Source organism: Stegodyphus dumicola, chromosome X1, assembly GCF_044657685.1.
Source record: "Stegodyphus dumicola isolate Sdum_Otavi_A_Nest chromosome X1, ASM4465768v1".
NCBI lineage: Eukaryota > Metazoa > Arthropoda > Arachnida > Araneae > Eresidae > Stegodyphus > Stegodyphus dumicola.
In genome coordinates this window covers 43,499,852-43,520,176 of record NC_140780.1, presented here as the reverse complement: position 1 = coordinate 43,520,176, position 20,325 = coordinate 43,499,852, and the positions used below count along the sequence as shown (strand labels likewise).

General features: G+C 32.4%; 1 protein-coding gene across 3 annotated transcripts in view; it reads left to right on the top strand.

The window, feature by feature from the left end:
- LOC146993127 (UPF0462 protein C4orf33 homolog) overlaps positions 1–20,325 on the top strand; it is an 88,898-nt gene that overhangs the window by 47,985 nt on the left and 20,588 nt on the right. For all 3 annotated transcript variants that reach the window (XM_085808120.1, XM_085808119.1, XM_085808118.1), the window contains exon 4: positions 15,729–15,780. In XM_085808120.1, coding sequence (XP_085664246.1) covers positions 15,729–15,780 — 52 coding nt within the window. The remainder of the gene's footprint in view (positions 1–15,728; positions 15,781–20,325) is intronic.

Genomic DNA, 20,325 nt, shown 5'->3' with positions numbered 1-20,325 from the left:
TGTCAGGTTGGTGTCAGAGATGTAAGTTATTCAATAGGTGTAAATCAGCAATGAACTTTTGTAGAATGTTAATTTAGTGCCAAACTGAAATTAAGAAGCACTGTCTGTGACATACTTTATTATTGTTGCATTCTACGTGTTCGTGGATTTGCAGTGATTGATGACAACCATTTAATGAAGAATCAAAACAGAATTTATTCATGAGTATTACTCTAGATAGTTCCATAGTTCCAAAGACCTGTTACACTCATAAAAAAATAAACAAATAAAATATGATAAACACGCTGAAACATTCAGCAGCACAGCCTTCATACTATCAAGTTATAATGGTGAAGACAGCTTCACAGCAAAGCACTGAAGTACAGCTCCTGACTTAGTTCATTGCTCTCAAGCTAATCTCTTAACTCAAGTCACTACTACTGAACTCAACATATTCCTGATACAGTCAAAAGTCCGGACGTCCATAATCCAGAATGATCTATAATCCGGACCTCAAAGCTACAAACTTTTTGCGCATGTGCATAATACGTTTATGCATGCACGTTTAATGTATAACAGACGGTATAAGCTAAGCTAAAATTATCTAATTATCTATTTCAGTTAATGTTGCAGATTGCGTTGTTCCTTAATCTTCTAATTGGATCTGGCTTATTATTTTTTGCAGACTGTTAGAGCAATTTTATAAAAGTAAGCTTGAACTTTCGATTATGTCAAAAAGAATTTCTGATTCTGGAGCTGCCAAAGGATCTAAAAAGCGAATGCATGTTTCGATGTCCATCAAACAGAGAGTGGAATTGCTGCAAAAAATGGATAAAGGCATATCCTTTGTTTCTCTAACCATTCCGAAATCTGCTTATCAATTTCACGCTGCTCTGCAGGGGGAGGGTACGTTGCAGTGCGCAATGAACTGGAAGTTGATTTGTCAGCACTATCCTTATCTTCAGGGCAGATGTTTTTATTTTATTCGGCTTATAATTCCTTACTAAATGTAGTATTTCATCTCGATGTACTCCATCTTTGATATGATTTAAATCAAATTCTTTGTCATTATAAATATCACGAATACAGATCAAATAGTTTTTTGGTTGCAATTTTCTAATTTCGACTATGCGTAATGTATGCTTTACGCATGCACGCGTTGAAAGAAATGTGTAATAAAGTAAGCAAATAAATATTAAGCTTTTTTTTTTTTGTAAATTTTGATACCCTTTAGATCATAATTGCTCTTTTTTTTCTTAAATTACGGTTTCATATTTTTAATTTTATAATTTCTGCATGCCATCTTACCAGATTTAAATTGATGATCTGTAATCCGGAATCGCCGAGTCCCGACGAGTCCGGATTAAAGACTTTTGACTGTATTGCTCTACTGTGTGTACAGGCAGGGGTATATATATAGCTTTTGATTTGCCTTTGAGAACATTCTCAGTAAAATTCTAAGTCTGGTAAGAAATCATTCTAGAATGTTCTTGTTCCGTCTATAGCATGTTGCCAAATGAGCCTATCCGGGGAACCTATCCTACTGAAGCTGGGCATTTCGTAACATGATGAAAAAATGTCTACTGTGCATGCATGAAGTGTTAAGCAAATAGTAAAGCAAGACACTACTTTCAGAATCTAATTTTCCCCTTTTGCAATAAATTTCTAAAAAAATGTCAAGATAATTGATAGTTTATGTATGGATATCGGACTTTGTACTGTATTAGTTCTTTGAATAAGACAGCAATCTTATTGCCAACCTGTTGTTTAGACAAGACAGTAAATATCTTAACAATATAGCATTTACCCCACCATACACATCTTCAGCACCTATCTCTGTTGCTGAAATAGGACCCTTCTCATTATTTTCATTATTTATAAAATTGCATGACCTTGATTTAGATACCACCAGTGGGTGAGGTAAAATCACTCAACACTGGTGGCTGAACTTGGGTTATATTCCAATGAATGGGCTTGCTGCATGGGAGTTTTCATGTTTTTTCCCATGTGTAACATGGGTACGAGCCAGCTCCCCTTAAAAAGTTCTTGCCAAAGGCATTCCTCCCATTGGTAGATGGCTCTGAAGTTGCTTTGCCTTTATCGGTTAACATAATCTCACCTTGATTCAATTTCTGTTTAATTTCAGAGATTTTTTTGACTGTATTATACTTTTCATCTGCTGAAAATGATATTTTCGAGATAAGTTTGAAAGAAGTAAAAACTCCGTCAAATCAAAAGCTACTTTATTATGTCTACTGCTTTTAGCAAGTTTTAGAGCAAGACATGAGATGGAGGACGTGGGCACCACCTCTCTACCAATACGGTTAATCGGAATAGTGCCACGTCCACCTTTATCTAGATAACCATGCGCAGTCATTGTGCTAATACACTAATACATAAACATACATACAAATTTGATACTCAATACAATGGCGATAAAGCTAATTAATGTTAGACACTTGATAAAACATTGCCATGTTACAAGGTGTATGCAAAAGCATGGATACGGTAGCATATATACATAATGTGTGTATAATCCTTTGAAGCATTATCATTAGATACACAAGACATGTACATACTGAAATATTACGTGTGCAATATTATGCTGGAATAAGTAATTAGTACAGTGAATTAAAAGTTAGATCCTAGGTTAGTACTGTGTGGTACAGTGTTTTGCTACTGGATTATTTGTGCTGTTTCCTAAGTACATTAACCAATGTACAAAGATATTAAAACACGTGTATTAAGTACGCAGTAATCAGTGGGTACCCAAGCGTTAGGTAAGTGCTACTTTAACATACATTAGCGATAGGTACTTAATACAATGCTGAACAGATAAGCTTAAAAATGATTAGATTACCTGTCGGACGCGCAACAACTGACACTATAAAATTGTTAGAAACTGAAATAAACAAACAGGAAAGATCAGTTGATTTAATTGATGTACTTTTAGCGAAACCTTTAGATAAGGAAGCTATTTTAAAGTATCTTAATGGAGAAATTCTAAAACTGCAAAACGGAAGAAATAGAAAAGGAAATTGAAAAACAGCAAGAATATAAAGATAATATTATTACTTCGAAAATTTGCGCGAATAGAATCCTGAAAACGAAAGAAGCGAAATTGTTCGTGAAACTGAAAGAACGAATGTGGTAGAAACCAGAAGTGAGCAGAATATGGTAAAACTTCCTCGCTTGCAGATATCTCAATACGATGGCAATATATTAAGGTTTAACTAATTTTATTCTCAGTTTGAAGTAGCATCCATAAAAATCTGAATCTTAGTAATGTAGAGAAGTTTAGTTATTTAAAATCGTACTTAACAGACGAAGCTGAGGTAGCTCTACGTGATTTAGCATTAAGTTCTGAAAACTATCAAATTGCCTTGAACATATTAAAAGAATGCTTTGGTCGAAAAGATATTATTATAGATGCACATTAGGCAAGACTTTTAAACTTAAGTCCAGTCAACTTAAGTTTAAAGTTATCATATGACATTGTAGCATTGCATAGACTTTACTCAGAATGCAAAACACATATTCGAGGATTAGAAAATAACGGAATTAATCCTAATAGTTACAGTTGCCTATTGTATCCCGTGTTGTTAAAATCGACACCCAAAGATTTGTCCTTAGAATTTTCTCGTAAAACACATTCGAAAGAAGAAAATAAAATATCTGATTTATTGGAATTTTTAAAGATTGGAATTCAGTGTCATGAACGTAACGTGTACTTAAGTAGAGACATTAATTTAAACACTTCAGATTCGCGATTTCCTTTACGAAAACCTAATCAAAAGTATGGGAGGTTTAATAAAGCCACAGTTGAATATAGCAGGAAAAATAAATTAAATTCGAACATTCCTACTACTTCTGCATTTATCGTTGACGTAAAAAAATATATATATTGTACAAAACCGAAAATAGAGCATGATTCTACCTCTTGTCCCTTATCGGTAGAACAGAGGAAATTAGCTCTTAGAAAATATGGTACTATATGTTATGCCTGTCTTTCAAAGGGGCACGTACATAAGCAGTGTAAAAAGAAATCTATTTGTGGAATTTGTAAATGTTTTATGCATCACGAATTGATTTGTGATCAACCCAATGTTTATTCTTCTTCCCCCGCTCTGGAGTCTTGTCAGACCGTCAACGCAAATAAATTAAATGTTGTGTCTTCCGTAGCATGTGTGAATGAATCAGATGATTGCGACATACTACTTGAAACATGCTCGGCAGTAATAAAAGTAAAAAGATTAATATTTTGTTAGATAATGCATCACAGAGATGTTTTTTGAAAAAAGAATTAGCTGTAGAAATGAAACTACCCATTATTAGACAAGAAAGTGTACCTATTTACACTTTCGGCTCTAGAGTGCCAATACAAGAAACGTATGACGTAGTTCAGTTTACACTTTGTAATTTATGTGATTCAGACAAGAAAATAACGATTGAAGCACTTTTGACTGACTGTATTTCTGGATCGCAGTTTAAAGTATCACATAACAAAATAATGCAAATACTTTCGAGGAAGATCATTCAATTGTCACATAACAAAATAATGCAAATACTTTCGAGGAAGATCATTCAATTGTCAAACTTAAGTAAATTGCCAGGAAATGAATTGTCTCTGCTTATTGGAGCACAGTATTTTTGGGATATTCATACGGGAGAAAAACAGCAATTAAACAAATCTTTGTATTTGATTGATACTCTGTTTGGAAGGGTTGTTCAAGGTTGAATCCCTCCATCAGATTTAAATGCGAATCGGGATATTTCTGTTATGAAAATTGAATGTTGCGCCGCATTAAATGAAAATTAACGAAATTTTGGCAGTTAGATTCAATGGGGATAAATGATATAGTGGAGATTTCAAATTTAATGAGAAATTTATTTCTCGATTCGAAAGTAATTTAAAATATGAAAATGGAATGTATACAACTAAATTATTCTGGGATGGTAAATCTGAAAACTTGTCTAACAATTTAGCGGTAGCAAAACGAAGATTTTGTAACTTAAGTGTAAAAATGAAAGAAAATGATTGAGTTTATAATGAATATAAGAATATAGTTTAGGAGCAATTAAAACTGAATATCGTTGAAGAATGTCCTTTCGGCTTAGAAAAGAATTCTTATTATATGCCTCATTCAGCTGTAGTAAGATCGGATAGGGACACTACGAAAGTCAGATTGGTTTTCGATGCATCGTCAAAATATAATGGGTGCAAATCTCTTAATGAATGCTCGAATCCTGGGCCACCGTTGAATCCCAGAATTTTGGAAGTAATCTTGCGATTTCGCGAATATGAATATGCATTCAGCTGTGATATTCAGGGAGCATTTTTTACCATAGGAATAGGGAAAGAGGATAGAGACTGTTTACGTTTTTTCTGGCTTCCAGATGAAAGTAATTCAAAAACGTACAAGATTTTACGTATGACTCGCGTTCCCTTTGGAGTGACATCAAGCCTATTTATCCTTGCTGCGACTATTAAATACCACATTAGAAAATATAAACTTGAACAAAGTGAAACTTGTGAAATGCTTGACTCGGCACTTTATATAGATGATCTTTTTTACGGAGCAGATACAATAGAGAAAACTTTAGAACTTTCACAGAGCGCTGTAAAAATTCTTAAAGATGCGAACATGAATTTAAGAAAATTTAATACTAATTCGGATGAGTTGAGGAATTTATGGAGTGAACGAGGTTTGTCTGATGTGACAGAAACTAAAGAACGTCCTTTGAATGTTTTAGGCATAATATGGAACACCGAAGATACTTTTAAGTTAGATGCAAAACCCCTACTGAACATGTCTGTGATAGGAAGAATTCAAAACGTAGTGTACTTCAGACAGCTTCGAAGTTATTTGATCGTATGGGAATTGCATCACCTTTTATTGTTCTCATAAAATTATTAATGCAAGAAATATGGGAACTTGGTTTAGGATGGGATAATGAGCTATCAACTGACTTGAAAAAAAAAATGGGATAATTGGTGCTCTCAGATTTATCTGTTGAAAGATTTGACAATCGAAAGAAAATATTTCTCCATACCATGGAAGTTGGTGAAAGAATTAGACCTACATATATTTTCTGACGCTTCTCCTAAAGCTTTCGGAGCAGTTGCATAGTTCCGTTACGTGTCAAGTGATGATTGTATTTATACAAGTTTTATCACTGCAAAATCTAGAATCGCACCACTTAAAAGGTTGACATTACCGAGGCTTGAACTGATGGGAGCTGTTATTGCTTCTAGACTTTACCAATATTTGAAAACAAATTTTAAATTTCCTGTGTCTAGGGTATATATATATGTTAACAGATTCCTTAATCGTTCTTCATTGGATTAAAGGGAAAGCTTCAAAATGGAAACCTTTTGTATCGAACCGTGTATTCGAAATCCAGTCTAGAACTGATCCTGCTGATTAGAACGACTGTAGTGGGCAGGATAATCCTGCAGATTTCATATCTCGAGGAGTTACTGTGGAAACGTTTACGTCCAGTTCGATTTGGATGCAAGGTCCAGAATGGCTTCGGTTGAAGAATTGGCCAAAAGGCTCTAATTCTGAAATTCGTCTAGAGATTTCTCCAGAAGTATATCGTGAAAAAAGAAGTAAACTGGAAGAAGTATCGTCTTTTGTGTGCAAAGTGCAATCGAATTTGACACGTTTAATGGATTTGAATAGATATAGTAGTTTAAGAAAATTATACCATGTTACAAGTTGGGTACTGTGATTTATGTACAACCTTAAATTTAAAACTAAACGATGTGGTGAACTAAGCACTGAAGAACTTAACGAGGCTGAAATTATCTGGACGAAAACTGTTCAAAGTGAAGCTTTTGCGGAAGAGCTGTCCTCTTTGAGACAGGGTAAAACAATTTCTAGGACTTCCTCTATTCTAGAACTGAATCCCTTTCTTAATAATGATGGGATAATGCATGTTGGTGGAAGACTTCAGAAGTCAAGACTTTCTTACCTTCAAAAACACCCAATTATTATGCCCTCAAAACATCACTTTGTGAATTTATTAGTGTGGGATGCACACAGCAAAGTGTTTCACGGTGGAAATTCTGAAACTTTTATAGAAATACGCGAAAGGTACTGGATAATTAAAGGAAGACAAACTGTTAAAAATATCTTAAGAAAATGTATTCTGTGTAAATGATTTAATTCTTCTCCTGGTGTGCAAGTTACTGCTCCTTTACCAGTAAATAGAACAGAAGCATTACCTTCTTTTTTCTGTAGTAGGTATAGATTTCGGTGGACCACCTTATGCCAAAGACAGTGATGAGAAAAACTACATCGTGTTGTTTACTTCTGGAGTAACGTGAGCTCTTCATTTAGAGTTTGTTGGCAGCATGACCACAGAAACATTTCTTCTTGCTTTTCGACGATTCATTGCTCTTCGAGGTCTATGTTCTCAGGTTTTGACAGGCAATGCTAAAACTTTCAGACGATCAGAGCTTGAACTTAAAAATTTGTGGACTGTCATTAGTCAGCCATCAGTAAAATACTTTTATGCCTCCCACAAAATCCAGTGGTGCTACATCGCTGAGAAAGCTGCGTGATGTGGTGGCTTCTATGAAAGACTAATTAAATCTGTAAAACTTGCTTTACGAAAAACTCAAAAAAAACTACTTTATCTCTAGATGAGTTAGAAACTCTAATTATTGAAATTGAAAGTGTTCTTAACTCTCGTCTGTTAACTTATGTTTATTCTGAATTACAGAAACCTATGCCTCTAACTCCAGCTAATATGCTATTGGGGCACAGGATTAATAGTTTGCCTCCTGCCAGGCTTCATTTTGATTCTAATTTAGTTAATAGGAAAATGCTAATTAAAAGATTTAATTATCGAGAAAGATTCGTAAGTATGTTTTGGAATAAATGGAAAAATGAATACCTATTAATGCTGAGATCTGTTCATTATGTTAAACCTTCAGGTAAAATTATTGATTAAAGTTAATGATATTGTATTAATTTATGATGAAAAGCTATCTAGACATTTTTGGAAATTAGGAAGAGTTGTAACAGTATTTCCTGGCAGAGATGGAAAGGTAAGGTCTTGTGAAATTAAAACAGGTACATCAGTTATTAAAAGACCTGTGCAGCATTTATATAATCTTGAAATGAATGAATAAATTTAATTGTTTATTATATGTGTATTAATATGCATTATTGTTACAGTAATATTACAGATATGTGATGAAAGTTTTAATGTATGTGCTGGTGTTAAGTTGCCAGCTTATTATCTTTATTATGCTTTATTGCAGATAACTTTACAAATTGTTTAAAGATAAGTGATTTGTTTATATAGTAAATAAGTGTAGTTTCTTTAATATGTGAATTAATTGAACTTTACATTGTAAGAGTTTCTTTTGTTAAATTTGTATTAGTGTTTGAATGAACCCCTGGTCATTCGGGGGGCAGTCTGTAGAAACTATTGCACCAGATGGCGCTGTGTGCGCTTGAATTCCTTGGACTAGTGCAGAACTTTGAGGATTGTGAAAGGTGTAAAACGAACGCGAAACACGAACTAAAGTTTATATGTGCTTCTCTTTGTAAATGTATTTAATTGTGTCATCAATAAAATATAGAGAAAAAGATAAAAGGCGAAAATGTGTCTGACAGATAAGTGAAATTTCTTTATATTTTGATTTGAATTGAGTTTTAGTGACAAAGAATGTATATGCGCATTTACACCCTCTGCTTTTACAGATGCAGCTTCTGAATTAGTGCTTTTTTGTAAAATGATTTTGTTAGTCATTGACAAGTAAATCCTAACTTAACAGGCTTTTCAAATTTTCACCTGCATTCTAAAGAGAAACAATAATCAGGAACAGTTAAAAATTGGCTCATTAAAAAAAAATAAATTCATAAACTGAAGCCATTATTTATGCCAAGAAGAGTAAATTGTATTTTTTATGGTAGGCCATTTTTAGGCTTAGTTTAAAAACGTAAAAATGGGGATTTCTAATGATGTGTTCTTTCATTTTTTTAAAAATTTTATTTATGCTACGTTTCCAAACAAATATTAAGCAAATTTTTCCAAGTGAGATGCACTTTTGAATAAATTTCTTAGTAATTTATTTTCAGCAAAGGTCTTAATTTATGTTCCTAGTTTATATACATCTCTACCTACATCAGTGTGATACTAGCTTACAATCATTTTTAAGTTTTTCAAATTTGTGGAAATACAACTTAGATATCAAACATTTGAGTCTCTCTCAAAATACTGCTTTTTTTCCTGATGCCGAATTTTTTTTACCAGTAAAAATTTTTATTTGGAACTCTGTTACAGCAGTTTCTCACCAAGGAACCAAAACAATCATTATTTCCCCAATATCTGTCTCATCAGTGTTCAGATTTTCACGCATAATTACTTTATTCACAGTAAGGATAACTAATTTGACATTAATACATAGTGTTGTAAATATTTTGTATTTGGTGGATTTGAGCATCATACTGAATCTATATTGCACTCTGTGTTTATCAGGAATTAATTTTTTGCATCTCAAATATCTGTTGTTATTATATCACTCCTTCATAGGTATTACAATCCGAGAAATGTTTGTTATTTCTGTAGACATTACTTCTATTATTTTCAGAAACATCTTCAACATTACTATGACAATCACTTTCAATTTCATTTTTCTGCTGTACCAGATGCATATTCTTGTGGCATTACTTGTTATTAATAATAGATGTACATGCTGCTGGAAAAGCATCATTATGCTTAGACTCTAAATTAAATTCAGAGTTGTCTTCCCCCCCTTTTTTGGTGTCATGAAAAGAGAATTATTTTTCTCCTCACTAGCCATGCTGTGAGAACAACTATCTCTTTTGTTAGTAGTCTCATTTTTGAGCCATCCTAAAATCATAACAAATTATTTATAATTATTTTTCAGAAAATTATTTATAAATATATTGATTTGCCATTCTAAAAGAAAATAAAGAAGTTATCTATCTCAGCAACTATGACAGTCTCTGCCTGATGGGACAAATATAACATAATTTTATTGGGACAGTAGACTTGCAAAATAAAAGTATTATAAACTTTATTAAAATAAAACAATGTAATTACATATTAATGGCATTAAAAATTGTACAATTTTATGTAATTTTAATTGAAATCAGTCTAATTTAAAAAATTATTGCCAATATTAATAATTATGTAGTTACATGCACCACAGGTTCGCCAGGAAAGGCTGAAAATTGAAAATGGTTTGGCTTGAGTTGCTTTCTGTTTTGCTAGATAACTTTAAATGACAGATTTTAAATAAAAGCAGAAGTTTTGTAACAAGTAATGCCTGACACAATTTTTGTAAGTGATTCTGGAGAAAACTTAAGTCAACAGGCCTTGAACCAATTAATGGTAAACCGTATTTCCCCAGTTCTGTTAATGTCATTTGTTGGTCCAATTGTATCTAGTTTATAAAGACCGTATGAAAAAATAATTTTATTAGATGCTGTCACTTCATTTACGTGTTGGTTGCAGTTAAATTTCAATCAAGCTCATGGTAAAAGTAGAATTTGTAAAATAGAAGAGCCAACATTATTTGGTTTTTATTTCTGATTTTCACCATGCAAATTTTGAGCTTTATGATTCAGTTTCTAACTAAGAAGATAGTAAAGCTGCAGCATCTGGTAGTTACATACAGTGAAAGAAGCATAATAGTTATAAAGTTTTTTAACCAGTAAAATTTATAACAAAATCTTGGATAAATACTCAGGTTCTTTGGCAAGGCAAATGCTATTATTTAGATATTACAAAGAACTGCTTTCATGTCAGTATAGTGCTGGCAGTCATGGCAAAGCATTGTGAATTTTCTAGCTAAATATGCAGCATATACAGTTTGAAGATAGTAGTTCCTACGTAATTAAAATGTCCGATAATATTCTCAAGTCATTTTATACCGAGACCTCACTTTTATGATAATTAAAGTTGTATCGTCATTAGTTGTTTTTTTTTTTTTTTTTTTTTTTTTTTTTTTTTGAAGCAAGTCTGCAGTGCTCTTGCCAGGACTCAAACCCTGGACCTCTCAAATACGCGTTCAGTATGCTTCTCATTACATCACAAAGGCATGTGGGAAGGAGGGAGAAAGTACCTTATAAAATTGTTGAAATGCAAGAGCTGGTAAGTGGATTGCGACAGTATCATTTTTATACTATTATCACTGGATTGTTACTAGATTGCTAAGTGTCTCTACTCAGATTCTGAAATTGTCGCAGCATAATTTCTTTAATTGTTCAGTCCATATGAAATTTTTTCTGTCACTATTCTGCAGCAGCAGATCATAAAGTTACAAACCTTTCATTGCACATTTCTTATAAACCATGTCTGAAATATTCCATTTAAAGATATGATTTGGTTATTTATGCAGGAAAAACTTTAGTCTATTAAATGAGCTCTAGGAGGAATCGTTTCGTAGAGGACTTTAGAGAAAAACTGGCTGATATTCATGCTAGGCAGGATACCTTGAAATGCTGGGCCTTGAAAATCCCTTGCAGCCAGGCTGTACAGTCACTGGGAGCCAGACCTGCCCTTAACTACCAGCATTAAGGAGTCTTAGTCACTTATATGGGTTCAAAGACTCAGTCTTGTACCGGTATGAATTCTTGTGTTGGTCGTGCAACAAAATTATTTTTAAGGTGAGGTTATGAGGTGTTTTCATTTTGTTGAAATCCATTTAAGTTCTGTGTGAATAACATATTCAAGTAAAGGAAGACCTTCAGACAGGATGATGTTCTTTTGATTCCTGAATTTTTTGGCTGGAGGGTGGGTGAGAAAATGATGGATATTTGAATCCTTTTCTTTTTCTACAAATGTGTGCACACTTGATCTAACGTTTTAGATTTTGAAATCGTTTATTTTTCTTCCCTTCGAATTTTTTGAGAAAATGTATTTTCCTCTGCATGGTGTTAAAATTATGCATTATTAAAATGATACATGATTATCTTTATTCAAATTTTATAAAAGTAAAAGGAATCCATCCATCCCTATGAAGTATTTATTCTTAAACATGCTTACTACATTAGTTTGCTATGTGCTTATGATAAGAACTACTTTTATATTTGCATTATGATGTAGGGTTTCCCTTAGTCCAATTAACCAATTATTCAAATTTTTGTAATGTAAACTCCGCAACTTTCCCTCGCATTTCTTCGCCAGGATGCAAATTTAAAGTTAAGTGAAGTGAGTTTTTAAATGGGTGACTCTTGGAGTTTATTCAGAGCAAGTTTTCGCTAGCCAGCGCACATTACGAGTCTGTCCTTGCTGTTACGCGAAGTGCTGCTAAGCCTTTTTTGGCCATTTAAATAATTATCACGCCGGGTAAGTTGTCGAATCAACCTAGTTTGCCTTGACTTAAAGTGCTAGTCCAGCACTACTCTTTAGCCTTGAATTTATTGTGTAACGATTCTTAAGTTCCACTGCAAGTTGTTGGTGTTATTGTAAAGCACGAAGTACGTGCTTTTCATTCCATAGTTGATAATAATAATAAAGGGTTATTTTTACCCTTCTTCTATGTTGTTATCATTTATGCTTGTGCGAGAAGTCACCAGATTCTTTAGTAGGATCTAGTAGAGTTTATGTGGCCAAAGAGAGTATGATCCTGTAATGATAGTTATTTGACTAGCTGTAGGAGGCACTGCGTTATGTGATCGCAATTAATGTTATTGGATTACCAAAGTCCTAAACATTTCTATACAGAAACATTGAAAATACATCGCTTATTGAGATCAACAAGTGAGTTAATGTTATCCAAATATTATAGAATGATCTGAAGTGTGATGATGAAGAATGATTTTAATCTGAAGTTAAGTCTCAGAATAAAAGATCAGATTGCCAGATTTGAACAAAAGATAAAATTGCCACAAAATAGATTGTAAAAATTTCCAAATGACAGACTTGTAAGGGATTAAGTTGCCAAACAGTTTGATTTTGATTTAAGGCAACCGTCTACAAAAATGGCAAGATTGACTAGACTAAACTATTTAATGGAGTGGAATTCTAGATGACTGTTTTTTCATGCCAAAATATCTGCTTGTTTTGAATTATACAGTTTTTTGAATATTCTGTTTGGAAAATGCTCATCTTTATATCATTTATGTGTTTAATCATTTTTATCATGAAGATGTCAACTTTTTAAGAGGTGTCAACTTTTCAAACCACTATGAGCAAATACCAATAATGAGTTAGTGGGTTGTTGCTGTTAACTTGAATATTTCTCAACCAAAACAAAGCAAAATTCAGATGAAAACATGAAACCGATGCATAGTGAAAGAGATCATAGTGTTGAGGAAGCGTTGGAAATCTTTGTGACCAAGGTGGGGCAGTCATTGTCCATTGATGCTGCAGAAATTTGAAGTGTTAGTTGTAAAAATTGGCAAAGAGAATTTTGTAGCTGCAGATGGCTGGTTTCATGATGAGAGAAAAGTAAAAATGTTATTTATAGATACATTCATGGTGAAGAAAAAGATGCTAATTTACCTGTTTCAGAAGCATGGTTGTCAAATGAATGGCCTAAATTGTCTGTGAAGTACTGTCCAGGAAACATTTATAATTAAAAAACAGGACTGTATTATCCTACATTGCCACAACATACATGTTTATTTGAAACTGAAAGTTTGAAAGGATGTAAATTATCAAAAGATCACACGATTCTCATGCTGCATCAATATTTGGGGTTAAAAAATTAGTAGTCAGAAAAAGAACAAAAGCTCTCTTTAAAGAAGTAAAGAGTTTACTAGTGGACTATAAGTATAATTTAAAGGTGTGAATGACATTAGTAATTTTTAATGAATGTCTTTTGAAATGGGATAATGAACTTAAGAATGATGTCTTGAACTGATAACTGTGTAGTACATACTCTAAACATATTGTAGTTATATATTTTCCAGGAAACACTGCAGCCATACTTGAGCCATGTGATCAAGGTATAATTAGAACAATGAAATAACTTAATCACCATGAAGTGAGTGCCCTTTATAACAAAAATGATATGGATATAGTGCAAGTGAATTAATAAAGAAAACTAGCTTTCTTGATGCGCTGCATTTTCTGAACATGTATTGGAACAGTTTTAAGCATGCCAACGTTTTAATAAATGATAAAATAGAGGAAGGAAAAGATATAAAACGTCTCCAACTAACAGGAATTTAATGCTTGGGTGGATATTGATGAAAAAGTTAAAATGCTGCATCAGTGGCAGAAGAAGGTATATGCCAGTCCTTTTCTGAAACAAATCCAAGCTCATCATATAATAAACTTTCTGAAGAAGATGAGAAAATTAGTGAATTTCTTACAAATACTGAGATAAGATTGCCCTACAAGTGTTAAAATCAGGGGTACAGTGTTGATAAAATAATTTCCAGGAACATTTATTCACATTATGTATATGAACAGCTCATAAAGGAACTTTTGCTTAACAAATGCAGGCAAGCACTATTAATGGCAACCCCCTAATTAAAAATGCTGTGAATGTATTGATATGTTTCTATTCATATTTATACTGTAGTAAATTAATTCTATTTACATTTTGCTCATTACTTAATGTTATGAAAATAGTCATGGACAAACATTATCACATTAAGTGGTGTCTATGATATATACTTATGGTTCCTGAATAATTCTAACAAGTATTTAGAATGCATGCAAAATGTCATTGTTCTGGATTTTTAACTGCATTTTGTGATGTTTAGTATTCTCCATTTTCATCATCATCATCATCATTATTATTATTTTGCTTGCTTTTTTTTCAAACCATGCTTTATTGCCTGCACTATCTTAATGCCACTATGACTTTCAATTCATTTTTTTTATATTCTATACCTAACAATCAGTCTTCGGCTTCCTAATTTAGAACTTAACTCATTCTTTTCTGTTTCACTGTATGTTGAATTGAACCACTTCTTTACTTGTTGCTGATGGTTTAAAGCAGATTAAGTACTAATCATAACTCTAAGAATCATGCTGCAAAAAAGAATAAACTCTTTGAAAGAAAAAGATTTTATGATAGCCCCCTCCCCCCCCCAAAAAAAACGAAAGATAAACTAATTGTGAATGTACTAATCATGTTAATTTCATCACAAATTCATAACAGCTTCGTATTCTTTACTACATAGCATAAAAACAGGGAATTTTCATGTCCTGCAACCCCCCAACAGTTTCATAACAAAGTCTTGTCTTAAAGATGCTTGCACTTTTATGGAAATCTGAGACTATTCGCAAAAAATAAGAGTTTCATACAAGCATTAAGGTTATAATCTTCATGATACTGATTCTGAACTTCGTACGAGCGCCATGAACCTTTGGTCTTATGTTGGGGTACCCCTATACTTTCATAAACAATGATCAATTACGGAAAAGGTACTACTATCACCTTTTTTCACATTGGCCGTGCCAGTGAGACTAGGCCAGTTTTCCTCTGACTGTGGCTTTTGGTGCAATCATCAAAAGTAAAGTATCAGTATTTATTTTGATTTTTTGTGTGTAAGAATTCATTTCTGAAGATTTGAAAAGAAGAAGAAAATTGTTTCCTAAAGGAATATTAGAGAATTACTAAAGGATTTAAAATGTAGGACAAATTTCTTTATTTATTTTGTTTTAGTTCTAAATTTGTTTCACTATGTTCATTTTTATAGACTTTTAAAGAGCTGTTTTAAAAGTATTATCTTTTCCAAATCTGTGCTTTATCATTTTATTTACATAACCTTAACTTTTATCCATATTAAATTTTATTTTAGGCATGGACAGTACCTAATATCGCTTCTTTCTGGCAGAAGAAATGTTATTAAGGTTGTATACTTTTATAATTTTATATCATAATCTAAGGCAGCATTTCTTAAACTATGATTCACAACCCCAAACGGGATCGCAAAGCAAAATATAATGATGGTGAAAATTTAACTTAGATGCATGAATTTAAAGAAACATTGTTTGCAATCCCTTATCTTTAATTTAAAATACAGTCAAAAAGTCTTTAATCCGGACTTGTCGGGGCTTCGGCGATTCCGGATTATCGATTTTTCCGGATTATAGATAATCATTTTAAATCTGGTAAGATGGCCTTCAGAAATTATAAAATTTAAAATATGAAACCGTAGTTTATGAAACAAAGAGCAATTATGATCTAAAGGGTATGAAATTTTATAAAAAAAAAAAGCTTAATATTTATTTGTTTACTTTATTAAACATTTCTTTCAACGCGCGCATGCATAAAGCATACATTACGGATAGTCGAAATTAGAAAATTGCAACCAGAAAACTATTTGATTTGTATTCGTGATATTTATAATGACGAGGAATTTGATTTAAATCATATCAAAGACGGAGTACATCGAGATGAAATACTACATTTAGTAAGGAATTATAAGCCGAATAAAATAAAAACATCTGCTCTGAAGATAAGAATAGTGCTGACAGATCAACTCTTAGTTCATTGCACGCCGCGACGTCCCTCCGCGCAGAGCAGCGTGAAATTGATAAACAGATTTCGGAATGGTTAGAGAAAGAAAGGAGCCTTTATTTATTTCTTTCAATTCCACTTTTTGTTTGATGGACATCGAAACATGCTTTCCCTTTGTCGATCTTTGGCAGCTCCAGCATCGTAAATTATATTTGACATAATCGAAAGTTCAAGCTTACTCTTATAAAATTGCTCTAACAGTCTGCAAAAAATAATAAGCCAGATCCAAATCGAAGATATTAAGGAACAACGCAATCTGCAGCATTAACCGAAATAGATAATTTTAGCTTAGCTTATACCGCACATTATACATAAAATGCGCATGCATAAGCGTATTATGCGCATGCGTCAATGCATATGCGCATGTGTCTGTGCATTATGCGTTGACGCATGCGCAGAAAGTTTGTAGTTTGGAGGTCCGGATTATGGATGTCCGGATTAACGACTTTTGACTGTATTACATTTTCTGTATAGTGTAATTATAGAATTGCCAAACGCCCAACTATAATATTGCCAGATTATAAACTTGCCAAATTGAGCTATAAATTATGTTTGTATATTGATAAATATCAATAAGCACATCATCATAACAGTGTTGCATTGCAACTTTCACGTGTTAGTTATTTCAGAATCAAAATATGCCAGAAACATAAAGTACATAATGTTCTGCACCATACAGTGTGCGGGGAATAAGGTCACCACTGCTATGACTAGTGTAGTGATAAAGCTTTTCGAGTAGATTGTCAGTTTTTTCTGTTTCTCTATAACGAGTGTGTATGTCACAATGACTATACAGTATTGTATTTTGCTGTTTTACGTGACTAAGGTTGATATTCATTTGAATGATTATTATGAAATATGTTATTTAATTGATATTTCAGAGAAAAAGTACTTTTTATACATGGTAAATGGTTAAACTTGAATAACAGAGGTAATGAAAGATGCAGGGGATAATGCTACAAAGTCTGTTCAAGCAGGAACTAGCAATCAGGAAAAGGCATTTAAATTTATAATTCAAATTATAATTTAATTAAAATTGAATTTGTAATTTGGCTACTGAATATGAATAGCTTCAAGAAAGTCCAATTCACCAATGGAAGAAGTTTTCTGTATTATTTTTGCACACTCGAAGTCAAAATTGTGATTAAATTCCCAACTATGATTAGCTGTCGAAAACTCGTTAATTTCGCCTTTTCAAACATAAGATCTGTGTTCTTTGTTGTGAAACTTTAATGTGTTTTAGTTTGGCATTTATATCTCAACACACTGTGTGTTTTATAGCTGAAAAATATGATTGTAAAGCTGAAATTGCAAAAATAATTATGGATCAATTAGAAGCCTTCATGAAGTTTTGCAAATTTTTTACATCTGATCTTGATTTAAAAAAGTTAGCTTGGATTCAAAACTACTTTAGAATTGATATTGATGAGATTAAGCCCTTGCCATATAAAGCCCAAGAGGAATTTGTTGAGCTATCGAAGGATTCAAAATTTGAATTTCCTCAATAACCCTTGTGCGAATTGTAGATCGGACCTAGAAATGAATTTCCTTAAGTTTCTGAAATGGCAGATATTCTTCTGCCATTCAGTAAACACATGTGAAATTGCATTTTCGGTTTTAATGCTTAGTAAATCCAAATATCATTAAATAATGGAAAACATTGGAAGCTGCTTTATATCAAGCAGCATCAAGTGTTACCAAGGTCTAATTTGTTATGTAGGAAAACAGAAGTGCATCTGTCTCATTAAAACATGATTTTCTTTCACTAATTTTTGCATACTTGAAACAACTCCTAAAACTACTTCTTTTCATATGTGTATTTGTTATAAGTATTTTGAAAAAATATTTATTTTTGTAGCTTTATTTTATTTTTAATGTTTGGGGTCGCAAAAAATATTCATGTTAAAATGGGTCATGAAGGAAGAGAAGTTTAAGCAGTGCTGATATGGTATCTCCTTGTAGAACTTAAGCATCTTCCATTTTAAATCAACACTCGGATTTAATATTCTGTTTGAAAAGTAACCTCTCAGCTTCAGTATTGTTTTTTTAATAAAAAATGTATTTTTATTGTATAACTGCGCTAGAGTGACTAGATTGGAATTTGTTTATGGTCATTATGATAGTTGTGGGATTTGTATTAGAACTGAGATTTTATGTATGTTCACTGCTTGTTTAAATTTTTGTGGAATCACATCTGTTTGTAATACGTCTTAAAACTATATAATCCTGTTTTACAGAAACATGCAAATGAACTTTTAAATGATTGAAAATGTAGCATCATTATGTAAAAATATAACTTTCTGAAGATAAACTAAAAAACTAATTTCTGAAGATATTCTTAAGATTTTATAGCTACTTTCTAAATTTTGGAAAGACTTAAAGCAACTGCATTAGCCTCGAAAAGTTAAGCATACGATGGTAAAATCAAAAACTAAAAAACTTAATATCCGAACATGTTCTTCACTAATATAATTGCTAATAATGTTAACAATTAGCTTAGCTGCTCTTAACTGTTAGAAAGACCTAAAGCAAATACACAAGCTTCCAAAAGTTAAACATGCTATAGTAAAATCAACAAAATTGGGAAAATAAAGCTTTTGATCAACCCCAAATTCCTGATGTAGGCTGCAAATGTGCTTATGCATGAAAGAAAACAAGCAATATGTTTGAAGATGAATATGAATGATGATGAAGATTTGATGAATTATTTTTATGTTTTATTTTTACAAATTATATGAAGATGTCATATTTGAGTCATTAATAAATTAATGTGTAAAGCAGGAATTCACTACAGGTTCGATATACACTTCTGGGGTTTGATGAGATTTTAAAGGGGGTCTGGATTATTAAGGCATGGATAGCCAAATATGTATTGGCAATTCATCAGCATAATGAAGATTTAATTTTTAATATTTGATTAGATGATACATATTAATAAAGTTAATAATTAACTGTTTTTGATATAAAGCTTAATTCTACAAATAAGTGAAGTCTGATTCAAAAAACATGGGTATGCTAAGTTTTGGAATTTTTAAACCCAAACTAAAAATTGTTACTGCACGAAAATTATTGACTTTTCCCTCTTACCAATTGGAAACAGGTTTTAGTCAAACCTATAAATTATCATAAAAACCAAGAAACAGGTTGAATATTTCTGGACAAGGCAATTTAAGAATTACATTAAGGAATTTTTGCCAAATATTCAAAAACTTGTTTCATTACATCAAGCACAGCCATCACATTAATGAAAATCGAACATTTGTGCAATTAGAATCTGTAATTTTGTGTCTGACAACTTGTTTATATTTGTAAAATTAAAAATAATAAAACATAAGTCTAATTAACCATTTTTTTTTTCAAAAGTGTTTATCTTATTCTTAGTTTGTAATCTGTAAGTTACCTATGTGCAGTTCTTCGTATTGTTACATTGTAAGATATATATTATAAAGAAAAATCTATAGATGTTGATTTGGTTGCAAGAAAAAGTGTTAGGAATCCCTGGTTTAAAGCTAAAAGCAAGTAAATATAAATGTGAAGGGGTTGATTTGGTTGGGGGGGGAAATGGTTAGTAAGCTCTGGTTTAAACTAAAAACAAGGAAATAAAACTTGCAAAACAGGTATCTGACCAACTTTACAGTGATTGCCAATGCTTTCAATTAGGTGTTAAAGTTTCAGAGGTGCTAGTAATGGCATTCATCTGTTATGGCAGTAGTTTGCAGTTGTTTGAGATTGGCTGGAGGAGGTAGAAGTGAAGAGACAGCATGCCTGAGGGTATCCCAAAGATTTTAATAAATTTAAGGTCAGGAGAATACTGTAGCCACTCCATATACAAGAAATGCCTTTGCCGTTCAGATGCTCATTAATGATGTGTCAAT